Source organism: Rattus norvegicus, chromosome 17 (assembly GCF_021556685.1).
Source record: "Rattus norvegicus strain SHRSP/BbbUtx chromosome 17, alternate assembly SHRSP_T2T, whole genome shotgun sequence".
Lineage (NCBI taxonomy): Eukaryota > Metazoa > Chordata > Mammalia > Rodentia > Muridae > Rattus > Rattus norvegicus.
Window position 1 is genome coordinate 14,565,889 of NC_141550.1, and position 12,920 is coordinate 14,578,808.

General features: G+C 46.3%; 1 protein-coding gene and 1 long non-coding RNA gene across 2 annotated transcripts in view; one reads left to right on the forward strand and one right to left on the reverse strand.

Moving 5' to 3' along the window:
- Window positions 1–12,920, reverse strand: part of LOC120097805 (uncharacterized) — a 69,785-nt gene continuing 56,865 nt past the window's right edge. The window contains exons 4-6 of the long non-coding RNA XR_015641127.1: window positions 8,795–8,933; window positions 3,018–3,182; window positions 1–2,919 (exon numbers count right to left, since the gene is read on the reverse strand). This is a non-coding gene — a long non-coding RNA (uncharacterized LOC120097805). The remainder of the gene's footprint in view (window positions 2,920–3,017; window positions 3,183–8,794; window positions 8,934–12,920) is intronic.
- Spata31c2l1 (SPATA31 subfamily C member 2 like 1) lies at window positions 2,636–8,267 on the forward strand. The gene is made up of 4 exons (XM_087591663.1): window positions 2,636–2,849; window positions 4,037–4,088; window positions 4,603–4,663; window positions 4,917–8,267. The coding sequence occupies exons 1-4, from the start codon at window positions 2,664–2,666 to the stop codon at window positions 8,188–8,190; spliced, it is 3,573 nt and encodes a 1,190-aa protein (XP_087447789.1). The 5' UTR covers window positions 2,636–2,663; the 3' UTR covers window positions 8,191–8,267.

A 12,920-nucleotide genomic window follows, 5' to 3' on the forward strand; every position in this document is an offset into this window, starting at 1 on the left:
TTTTAATTTTTTCAAAGCTTAATTTTAATTACGATCATAAATGCTTTAGTCTCCATTTTAGCCCACTAGACACCAGAGGTAGTGGAAAAGAAAGGATACAGGGGAAGTGGACCTGTTTAGGAATGGTTCTTGGGAGCAAATCCAATCTACCTTCTCAGGAAATCAGCAGTTCAGTTCACAGGTCAGCAGTGGAAGCTGGACTGATTCTCAAACACTTTCCGGATATATGAGCAGACCAGTTCGAGGCAGTATTGTCAGGATAGCAGCAGTGGTAACAGACCTTAGCAGGTATAACTAGGCCTCACTTGAATTAACATGAGGCAGCAGGAGGTATTCGGACCAGCAGGGATGCCAGGAGCAGCTGTGTCTCTCTGGACTGAGTGAACATCAGTGAAGACACAAGGCCAAGAAGAGGTTAGCTGTGCGAGCAATGCAATCTCTTCTCACAGCTGTTGAATCCTATTTATACGCCCTCCAAACATCACATGACCTCCCTGGGTTTTGCCTCACCAGGTGTCTTGCCTCAGGATGTGAGCCTGCCTCAGCTGACATCACTCTGCCATTTGGCTTGAGATCTCAAAACTATCATGAAACGCAGTACACAGCAGAAACTTTATGGTGAGTTTCTCTCTAGGACATCCTGACAAATGAACCTCAAGTATGGAAGGTGGATCAATACATGTCAGTTGTTAGCAAAGAGTCATTCATCATGTGCCCTCACACAAGCTTGCTTAGTTAAAACATCTTTTCAGCCTCATCTACTTCAGGGAAATGTTCCTTCACGTCTTCGACCCAGCAAATCATCATTCAACACAAATGACTTTCCAAAGAATGCTTAAGCTTCCTCATCATGTCCCTCTTTCTGTTCAAGAATTGTCCTTTGCTCCAACATTAACTATTTACTCACAATAGATACAACTGAAAAACCACCACATTTTCAATAAAGGCCTTATTACAATAGTCAAAAATAGGCTAACAGAACAAGTTTAAATTTCGAAGTAGAACGACTTAATAAAAAACATATTTTTTCAATATAGAACACAAAAATCAAACAAAAACCTTAAATTTCTATTAATATACAAAAATTAAAACAAAACCATCTACAACCCTAGATGATAACAACCATAACACATCCGTCGACTAAAACTTCCCAACCAACTTAAGGGATTGTGATGAGTTTTCTGTATTGGGCCAAAGAATTCCTGCTTGAGCCCCAAGAGGAAAAAATGGTTAGTCTGAAAAAAGTTGGTAGTAACATTTTTTGCCCTGACTCTGTTTATCCAGTGTCTGTTCTGTGCTTCCAGTCTATATATTGTCCAGTCTCCGTGTTTATCTAATCTGTGTGTGATCAATCACTTGGGCTAACCTTTTGAAATTGCATTCATTTTTTTTTCTAAAATCAGACCCTGAGTCCTTGAATCCCTTGGGCTATTTACTTTGTGAAGAACTCCATGTCTTGGGTAATAAGAGGATTTGCCTGGTTTGATCTATTAAGTTTTGTGGTAAGCATACTTAAAATAAAAGTATATTGTTTTAGAATTAATTGAATAATGACTAAATTGAAAATAGGAGGTAAATGGAAGTTTTGCGTCTGACTTGAGACAAGCTGGGATCACATAATGGACAGACATGGATCTGCAGACAGAACACAACCTGAGAATAGCAATCCCCAAGGAAAAAACTCAAGTTCCACACAGAAGCCACTTTGTCAAAAACTCGGAACCTGATGGACTCATGCAGACAGCTTCCAGGACACAAGGGTGGAGTGAAAACGTCTGGTTTCTTTAGAGACTCCGGTTATACTGAGGTTTTCCTGGGGCAGACAGGTGAGAGAGTTTGGCTGAAGCAGTCACAGGTGAAAGGATGCTTTGCTGTAGCAAACACGTGAGGGGACACATGACGTTTAGAAGGAACATTGATATGACCCAACAGACAAGGAGCTCCACCTTTGGTTCGCCTTGCCCTCCCTTGCTCGTCATTGCTTGTGACAAGTTTGTATTGATTGGTTCCCCCTACAATTGCTGAGCTCTGCCTGTGGGGTCTTCTTAGAGAGAAAGTCACCAGAGAACTTCTAGTGAGATTCCCGAGTCTCCTTGGACTCTGGCTCCACTGGGGAGGCTCGCAGACTCTTCAGACATAACTGCCCTTGGTGATTAGTGTGTTCCTTGTACCCAGGGGACTGATCTGAAGGAGCTGACTCATGGTTGGTGTTTGCTAGGGGACTGGATGAGAACAACAGGGATTGTAATTGCCCAGTAGAACTATTTCTACACACGTCTGCTTCTCCCAGATCTCTAATAACCTTTCTTTCCCACTTTCTCTGTGGGCTGGGGGGCTAGAGGGGAAGAGAACCCTTACTAAAGTAGGATAAACATATTATATATATATATCTACACAAAAGACTACTGAGGCTCAGGGATAAGGAACAAAGCATAAACTGGGATCTATTTGTGACTGGTTCCCTTGGAAGGAGGGAGCAAGGACAGCACACACGAGGGACTCCTGGGCTGGAGGCTGGGGACAGGCTGTGGCATCCACTCTCTTGGCAGGAGCCCTTTGTGATGAGGAGGCCACAGCTGTGTGATGTTGCCTGAGCCCTCCTGACACATCTCACACTGCACTCCAGGGCTCAGTGGCCTGTGAGCTGCACTGCCATTCAGAAGATGGAGAGATTTCTCAATCTGATGAAAGGCATTCTTTACTCATGGATGAGCCCCAACTCTGTGAACACAGCAACGGACCTGAGCATTGCCATTCTGTGTGGGGTGGGGCTCTTTTTCCTACTAATCCCCTTCCTGAAGGACTGCCCACTGTCACCAGCATCTGGAAACAAAACAGACATCCCAAAGGTGAGGGGAGCTTTGGTCCACACACAATGGAGCAGTAAGCTGTTGTTCATGACGGTTACTCTCATATTTCCTGGAAAACAGGTTTAGTGGCAGTTGATATTTTATAAAAACATTAACATAAGAAGATGTTCTTTGTTTTAACTCAGGGATGGGATGGAGGCTGCCTACCTTGTCCACAGCAGCTGAGTGAGCCTTGCTCATGGTCAGGCCAGGGCATGATTTTCCATCAGCTGAGAGTTTCTCTGTTCCTGTGACTTCTGGAACTCTGGGGACTTTCCAGAATAAACAAATGCCAGGTCCTTAGGAGACATGTGGGTCCTTTGTTGTGGGTCTCTGGTGTTTGTGGTTTGTTCAGTAGTTGTTTGTGCAGAAGAAAGAAGAAAAAGAAATTTGGTATCCTGACAGGGAAGATGAAAGGAATTCAATCCACCTAATCGACAGATATGGATAATCTACCAATAACTTCTCCCCCTTTCCCTGCTATTTTTCTCCCCTATCTAGTGTTAGGGGATAGAATGGGTGGGAGAAAGGGGTGGGGGAGGTGGAAGAAAGGCGAAGCTACAAAGTAGCTAATGTCCAGCTGCAGACAGGTGAGGGGAAATCTCAGAGTCAGACAGGGCTGACATCAGCAAAGGGGTGAGAATGGCCCTGAGGTGTCTGCCTGAAGCCCTCAAACCATGTCTAAGGAGGCAGAGAGGACACTCAGGACGACTGGGCTCCATGGGCAGATGCATTTCTGAGTTGGTGGGGACTCAGGACACCCTCAGTGAAAGGTCATCTGTCCTCATTCAGGTGCTTGCCTTCTTTGGGTTGGGCTGATGTGAAGCAGGTGATGAGACCAAGGCCCTAAGATCAGGGCTTGAGTCTCCTCTGCTCTGAGGAAGCAGATATCACCTGACAGCACAGAGACAGCTGCAGAGAGCAGCCTTAGGTAGGAGGATCCTGTCTGAGGAACAGTGACTGAGGTCATCCCTGGTAAGGGTGGTATACATAGCAGCTTCTGCTGTTTATCCAAGAAGGCCAAAAGGAAATGTTTGCACACAGTGAGAATGACGCAGGATGGATGAGAGAGAGCCCGCTGAGAAATGCAGATTTCATGTTATCCCTGAGAACAGAGAGCAGGAAGGTTGTCTACCAGAGAGAGGAGGAAAGGACGCCGGGTCACTTGTGTTGTTTCTAACTGGCAGGATGTGAAGAGGGGGCAGAGCAACACCAGGAGGAAAACTGATGTGGAAAAAGGTAGGCTTCTGCTTTTCTGTGGAGAGAAACGCCCTCTGGCCTAACCCTCAGTCAGGAGGACACGATATGCAGGAAAGAAGAGGGAACTTCTGGGAAGGAAATTATCATTATGGAATCCCCAAGTTTGTGATAGAAAGGAGTTGTGGTTGGCCTGGGCTGGGTACTATTCAGAGGACTGTTGTGCAAGGCACTGGAGTGATGCTGTACCCTGTATGGGGACTCCCAGGTCCAACTGACACCAGGTAGCTTCAGTTCTCCCACCTGCATTTCTATTTCAGATAACTGACCCTGTGGCCATTATAGTGTTGTCAGTGGAATTGCAAGGTCTGACAGAGGAGCAAGGACAGTGTAAATGGAGAGAGGAGGTCCCTCCACGCCCCTTGCTCATGCTCAGTGTTCTGTCCTTGGACTATGGTGGTTGAGCATTAGAGTCTTACCATGGGTAATCATAAGACAGATGCCACTCTCTTGTGTGTTCTCACTCCTTATCCTGATCCTACATAACTATCTCCAGGTTGTAGAGATGGAGGGGAAAATGTGGAAGAGACCAAGACTCCATCACAACCTATGAAAATGTAAGAAATCGTTGTCTTGTGGAATTTTTCATACCAAAATGTGAGCTCTGGGTCTGATGAGCTCTGGGTCTGGGCATCTTCATATGGAAGGTGTATGCAGGGTGGGATTCAAAGACAGCCATGTAGTATGCGACACCAAGGGGCTGGGATATGGGGCAAGGGAGGGCTCTAAGTGTACAAGTGCCATACTTATAGACTTGAAGGCCCCTTGATCCTCTGCTTGGGCAGAGGTTTTCACCTCCTTCTTTTGCAGGCTGACCAGGCAACTTCTCCAGGACTCCACACCACAACGCTTTTGGAGCTCAAGTCAGAAAACGGACCACCTTTTACTCTCTGAGCTGTTTTCTTCCCTCATGAGCTTAGAGGATCTTATATTGCAGAAATTTAATCGACGTTTCTGGGGCACATCCTCTATTTTCTCTGAATCAGTTGTGGCTATGGCCCATGTCCTCAGAAACCCTTGCTTTGAACAAGAGAAATCTGTGAGGTTTAGTGATTCCTGTGTCCCTGCCCAAGCTCCATCCCAGACTCAAGGACTTCAGCATTACTGGTACCAGCCACTGCCTCACGAACATAGGAAAACAAACTTGGTAGGTCTGACATGGGTCTCAGAAAAGCAAATCCTCCCAATCTCTACCCCAAAACAAATACATCCCAGTTTGAAGAGACGGGCCTATGGAGTGTCATGTCCTACCACTGAGAAAGGGATCCAGACATCCCTACCCCCTGAATGCCTGTCCCATAAACATGGACTGTATTCTAAAGCCGTCAAAGGTTATGTTAAACGAAACCATCAAAAAGCCATTGGAAAGCCCCCTGGGTACTTGCCCAGGGACACCCTGAAGACTAAGGCTATCAGGGCTGCATCTGAGCATCTTCGGATGTTCCAGTACCACAAGGAGGCACAGACCAAAGAAAAGGCAACAAATGTGGGAGAACAACAAGGAACCCACATCAGATTCCCTCCATCCAAGAAACTGAAGCAGCTTCAGGGACGTTTCCCACCAAACACTGATCATTATTGCAAGAGAAGGCCTCAACTCTCCCAGCCTGGCCAGCCCTCCATCCTCAATTCCAAGAGCTACAATTTAGGCAAAATCTTAGGGTCTGTGTTTGCAGGGATGACCTTAATGAAGGACAGAGCAGACTGTACTATCCAGTCTCAAGTCTCCCAGGCTCCACAGGCTTCCGTCCGCAACTCCAAAAGGTACAAACATAGTAAAAGGGTGGGGTCTGAGCCCAGAAGGGTGCCCTTAAAGAAAGACACAGCAAGGTATGATATGGGAAAGCCCATCAAGAAGGGACGTGTTACTGGGGCAAAAAATGTGCCTCACAGTTCATGGAGCATCACTGGGAAGGGGCTGAAAGCCAGAAACCCTGCACTGAGGACAGACGAGCTGTCCGACATAAACCCTACTGACGATCATTCTCTGCATGACTTAGAGGCTGAAAGGAAGCTGGCATCAAATAGCACAAAACTTCCAGTCAAACACAGAAGGACACCATATCTACAGATCCTTGAGGCACTGGATCCCACCCCATATAGGGTTCCAGCCTCAAAATGTTCCCGTGTTGTATTTCCCTCCTCACTCATCTGGGATTCCAAGGAGGAATACTACTCCAAGGCTGCCGTGATCCTGGAAAATTTGCATCACCAGGACCCAGGAGGGACAAGGGTAGAAAGTGCATCAGCTGCCAGTCTAGAGAGGGCTCTGTCTATGCACTCAACTGCAGAGGTGCAGAAGACACAAAGAGCCCCTCCACCTGTGGCCAGCCATAGACTCCCAAAAACACATCCAGATCTACTGAAGAGACACCTGAGTATTCAGCGCTCTGCTTTGTACTTCCAGGCAAAACCCCAGGAAGGCAGGATTATCCGAGGGATTGGAAAGGGCAGCCTACAACAAAATACCAACCCCCAAAAGGCCAAGCATGCACCACTCAAGAGCTTTCATGAGGAGGACTCAAGACATCACTCGTGGAATGGGACAATGGTGGGCCCTGGAAAAAGGGCTGCAGCAGCCAAACAGACTAAAGCAGTGGAGGTAAAAGAAGAGACACCTTATGCATGGAGAGGGAGTCTGGGATGCAACGAGATTCACAATGGCAAGGACATCAATATCAGTCCTAGGGTCTTTGGCTCTTTAGGGGCCAAGAGAAGCCCAGGCCATCTCCAAACATGTACTCCACAACACTCACAGGACTCAACTCTAAGAACACAAGGGTACAGGAATATCAGTGTCAGTTCAAACAAGCAGCCACAGCCCAGGCCCGGGAGACACAATCCAGAATGCCCCAGTACAGTACACCCTGCCAAGGTCAGCTTGTCTTCAGAGCACTCAATGTCCAGCTTCCAGAATACATGCCAAAAGCCAAAGACTGCCCAGGGCTCATGTGATGTCTTCCTGAGGATGCATGAGAGGGCAGATACTGAAGAGAATAGAGTCCTGAAGGATAAGACTGGAATAAATCATCTCAAGGACTTGTGTCCCCACAGAGAGAGGCAGGGTTCTATAAGACCTACAGCCATAAGCCAGGGAGAAAGGCTTGGGAGATCAAGGCCTTGTAGCCTGAGCTCCACACAGCTCAAGGATACAGTAAAGACTCGAACATCAGATAAAGAAGAGGCTACTTCTAAAAGCTCTTCGAAGAGTGACATAAGGGAGGTTTTAAAATATGGATATGTTGGCTCCAAAGACATTGGACAAGGGGACACTTCAAAGAAAGATCAGCCCCCAGCAGTGGCTGAGCGGACAGAGGAAGACTGGACAGGGAAAAAGGCCATCTGCAGTATGATAGCTCACCTGCAAAACCTTATGAATTTTCTGTTCGAGGTCATAGAGGACACTGAACGGGACACATCAAAGGTACAAGGGTGTGAAATGGAATCCCTGAAATTCCAGCTGGGTAGCTCATCCCACTCTTCTGAGGGTGTCTATGGCATAAATCAAGGTACACCAGCAAGCACAGTGAGCAGGGGCCACACCAGCCCCGAGATGCATAACTGTTCCTTCACAAAAAGAGGGATTGGAGACAAAACACAGTCAGGGATTAAAGCCAAGACAGCCTGTGACCAACATCTGAACCAGGTGAACAGAGGGATGTTCTCAGACCAGCTCCCTATGCCCAAAAAATATGACCTTTCACGTAGGTACAGGGGAATTCAACACCAGCAGGAGCTGGGTCTCCCAGACCAAACCTGTGACCAACATAAAATTACAGAAAAGTTAGGAATGACCCACTGTCCACATGGAGGCACCAAGGGGCACAAGCATTCCTTTGGATATAGAAAACTTGGAGACCAACAACAGCCAGACTTTACCCATAAGGCCTTGGACCCACATCAAAGTGCAAAGGAAGACATGGGCTGTGTCTCCTGTCTGAGTCCCAAAGGGAGCCGTCCAGTCAAGCACAGGCGAACTGACTGCTTCTCACCTTCAGTTGCTGCCCAGCAAGCCTCTGGCACCAGAACAGGGCAAGGAGTAGGTGGCTCAGGCTGTCCTTGCCTTCTCACACCGATTTTCTAGAAGGTGTCCCATCTGCCCAGCCATTGTGTCCCCCATGCCTCCTAGTAATAAACTTGGTGTTGTCCCTGTAAAGAAAGTCGTTTCTTTCTGGAAGTCTTCCTCCTGAGCTCATGGCTCCTTCCCAGATGGGAGCTGCTTCCTGGTAAGCACTCCTGTCTTTCAGGACAGTGGTTCCTGTCTCACAGTGATGGAGCAGGGGAGGGTCAGCATTGCTCCTGCCCCAGTGCAGTTTATGGAGAGACAGGGCAGGTGGGAAGGCACGGTCACTTTCAGGTGTCACCCTCACACACTCCCTTTGCTGTGCAGTTAGTAATAATCTTTCTGTCATTACAGAGACAACAAAAGGTTACACTTTTTCAGGATGAGCCAACCCTGTGACGACCCCACCCAGGTCTGTGGCTCAATCTGTTCTCTTACTGTCCCACCTTTATGTTTCTGTCACTTTACAGAATGATGTGCTGAGACAACAATCACAAACTTTTCATCCCCACTTCAAAGGTTGGAGAATTTCAACCTGCATTTCCAGGACAGACATAGAGAACAACTATCCCAGGAGCCCCTGTCATCTTGATGCAGACGGAGGCCCTAGCACAGCTTACCTCACCTTGTGTGATGGGCAGAGATTGTCCATAGTCTGCTTTGCTCTTTGACTAGAGTAGGGTCCAGAGTAGAACATGCAGTGTGGGACCATGGGTCGTTACTGGAGGCCATGTCACAGAGGCCTGCCCAGTAGCACAGGAAACCTGCAGAGAAACCGAAGACATCCCAGTCAGTCCCCTCACTGACCTCCCTAGAGACCTGGCATCATCCTGCACAGGCCATCGCCTTGCTGACATGTGGACATGCAGCTCATATGATGCTGCACCAGTGCCACCCTGGGGTAGACAATGTCTGTCAGTTGTAGATTGTTTCCTGGTGGAAGATTTCTATGCAGACAATTTGGAAACCTACATCCGTACTTTACCATCCTTCAAGATCTGAGGAGAACAGAGACCCTTTCTGGATCTATGCTCTGTCAAAGTTCAACCTCCCCTCTCTCCTCCCATAATTTTCTTTCAACTCTGCATTCCTCCTGCAAGCCCTGAATGAAGCAATCCACCTTTCATCCCCCACTGTTTCACCAGATCTCCTCTCCACTTCTTTTGTGTTTCCTTCATATATTTGTTTTTAGTGTAAAATAAAGACAATATAGCTAAGACTAAGTGATATCAATGAATTAGTATAAACAAAAGAAGTGTACAACCTCCCTAGGGTAAACATGCGGGATGCTGTCAGCCCCTCAAAGCCCACACGCTTCTCTGTCACCAAGCCCCCTCAAAAAGGACAGCCACCTTGCTTTAGGAACCTCCTCCTCACATTTAAGCAGAATCTTGATCCCCTGAGCTTGTGTTGCTCACATCAGCAGCCTGGCTCCCTCATGCTCTGTCTCCTCTCTGTCGGCCATCTTCCCTTTGCCACTGTAGCATTGGATGCAGCATCCCTGCTTCTAGGGATGCTCCTCTGGTGTACAGAGGTCCCACTGGCACAAGGGTCGGTTTATTTGTGGCTGCTTCGGGCCTCCTTTCCCAGTCGCGTTCACTTGAGTAACTACAGGGTGAACGGATGGGTTTTGAGCTTGGTGCTGTTCATGGTTCTGTTTTCTTACCTGCAGCCATGCCAGTCTCACTCTTCCTTTCTCCTCACTGATTGATAGGAAGGTATATTCTGGATGTGAGCATTTCACTGGTTATTATCTTGGCAGGAAATTATTCCATGTGAAGAACTTTCCCCTGGAGATTGGCTTACACATGGCTGGGAGCTACCATGTGAGTGCTGGGAATGAACCCTGGTTCTGCCCAAGGCAGCCACTGCTTTTAACTATGGAGGCAACTCTCCAGTCCCACAGGTCCTAATACTGTGAGACAAGACTTTCACTACTTCACCCATCAAAAGGACTTTATTTTGCCCCTTTATTTGTGTATAGCTGTCAGAAATTTCAGAGGAAAAAAAAACCATGAAATCTATCATTATATTGAATTCTCATTTTCATTAAATTTGAATATGTATCAATTATAATAGCCCTTGCAATCATTAAAGTATGAAGATGATGTTACTATTTTCAGTTTACGATGATTAAATGTATCTTTTCATAATTTTGAAAAACTTTACAAAATTCTAGGATTTCCTCCTTATATTAGATACTTTTCTAAGTACAAGTCATGTTTTAAAATTGTAACCTCCAGACCACTATAATTTTATGGTTTTTATTTGTTTTGGTTCACTTAAGATAAAAAGATGAAGTTGGGTGGGTAGTGAGAGAAAATTTTGAGAAACACTGGAGGGAGGAGAAAATATGACCCATATATATTGTAACAAATACTTATGAACAAAAAACAAAGCCAAACAATAGTTGGGAAAATGAAGAGTTGTGCTAGCATGCCCCATTCAAATAAAGGCAACTAAGACTTCTTTTCATACCTGGAAACACACTTTATCACTGCACACTGACCTGCTAACCTGCTACTTGACTCACTTCCCCGAGCTTTCCTCTCTCTTCCTTTTCCTATAACGTGTGCCTTTAGGAACGTCATGTGCTGTCCTTGCTCCAGCCCACTTCACACACAAACTCTGTTCCCTCCTGAGATGGGCTTTGGGGCATCACTAGGTTACTAGGAGCATGGGACCTCCTATCTAGAGGGAGACCCTCGTATACAGAAAGAGAGGACAAGTATTGCACTATCATCTATGTGCAGTGTATGTGCATGTGTGGTGTGTGTGATTATGCATGTGTGTGGCGTGTGTGTTTATGTGTGTGGACCTTTCTCTTTTGTTTCTTTGGTGGGTGGGTGTGCCAATACAAGAGGCTCATCTTCAACCAGGAAGAGAGTCTCCACCACAAACAAATCCTGTGTGCAACACCTTCCTTCCTGATGTTGGCCTTGGAGTGGGGCTAGAGGATATAAGCCAGGGAAAACTAGGGCAGGGGCCTCCCTCCAGGTAGGTATGTGGAAGATGTTAGCCTCACTGGGTACCGCACCTCTGCAGGTAGTCTCGGCTCTGTAAGTGAGCCCTATTCATTCATTGATTCCCAGAGTGGATCCTGTCAGGGTGTGTCACTGGGACCTTAGGAAGAAATTCTATCAATACCAAAGCCAATAACCATTAACTTCCTTTCTTACGCCAGGGCAGGAGTTGTCTAGCAATATCTGAATCTAGCAGAATGTTTGTGTCAATGACAGGTGGTGGGGTGTCCAGCAGGACCTACTACTTATCTCTGAGTCTCAGGTTATACTGGGGTCAGAGAGGTTGTCGAGCAGGTTCTGGAACCTGGCACTGTATACGCCACAGTAGAAGAGATACTGTCTGGGCAGGACTGATATCTAGAAATCTCTATGGTGAGTGTCCTAAATTTCCTTACACTAACAATAATTATACAGTGTTAACAGGGTGGGAGGACCAGGTTAACTACATATATGAGACTCTAGGTTATCAGACAATGTTGCATACAACATCCCAAAGCACCTGCCAATATACTGCTGTGATCAGTACCAGCTGGAAAGCCTCCCTGCCACACACAGTATGTTGGGAATCTGGCCTCAGCACAGAACACACTGCACCATCACTAGGCTTGAACGTCTCTCCAGAGGTGACTTTGATGGCCAAATTCACACAGTTAGATGCTGCTGTGTGCAATGCTGTTCTCACTGCTCAGTGAACTGAACACCGTCTCTGTGAAGAGGGGCTGAGCCTGTTCTGCCTGTAAACGGCCGACCTTCTCAGTGAGGCTCACCAGATCTCCCTCAGCAGTCACAGCACCACACAGATACCTTTTCCCATTATGAGGGGGAACAGCCTCATTATATTTGGATGGCCCAGAAGATTCATTATGTCAATTTCAGTCATGTTGACTCAGTCATTTTCTCTCCCCTTTCCTGGATCCTGAAAGTGTTCTATGCCTCCTTGTTGAGGAGGAACAGCTGGGGAAAGCTGCCTTTCTGTGCCAAGGGTCCTGAAGGTGACAAGATCGCGTGAAACGGACACATTTTGGAGGATCTAACTCCAGTTCCAGCTTCACTGCTGCCTGCTCTCTTCACTTGCTGACAGGTTGCTCGGCAATTCCCATGCTAAAACCAGCTGACTAAACACTGACATGAAAACCATGATATTGCACTCAAGAGAAGCAGGATGGGAGGAAGCTTTATGGCTTTCAATTCCCAGGAGAGAGAGAGAGAGAGAGAGAGAGAGAGAGAGAGAGAGAGAGAGAGAGAGAGGTGAGAAAGTCCCACAGAGCTCTTCAGAGTCATAGAAACAAAACCTCAGAGCCATAGCTGATAAAACATGCTGAAGGCGAGAGCTGAACCTAACCAGATCATAAACAACAATGAATGAGAAATAACAAAAAACCAAGCATAACAAAACAACTAAAACAACAAGAAAGCATGGTCCTTGGAAAGGACAGAGGAAACTGAGGAAGCATGACCAAAACTAACCAAACAAGAAGATTCAGAATAAAACTAGGGACAAATGAACCTATAGAATCTGTAGAATAAATATAGGAAACCCATACTGTACTCAAGTTTGAAACTGGGAGAAATGGGCAAATTTCCTAATATATAAAATGTACAACAATGTTATATATCAGTAAGAGTCAATGAAGTTAAAAGATTAATAAACAGACAAAAAATCAACAAAAAAAATCCCAAGGCCAGACATCACTGTGGATGAAATTTCCATGACTTTTAAAGAACACC

Bases quoted from the DNA above. Each gene is read 5' to 3' on its own strand.
- Spata31c2l1 (XM_087591663.1), top strand. From the start codon at position 2,664: ATGGAGAGATTTCTCAATCTGATGAAAGGCATTCTTTACTCATGGATG. The intron at 2,850-4,036 runs GTGAGGGGAGCT...TCTAACTGGCAG, and splicing joins ACAAAACAGACATCCCAAAG to GATGTGAAGAGGGGGCAGAG. The intron at 4,664-4,916 runs GTAAGAAATCGT...CTTCTTTTGCAG, and splicing joins CCATCACAACCTATGAAAAT to GCTGACCAGGCAACTTCTCC.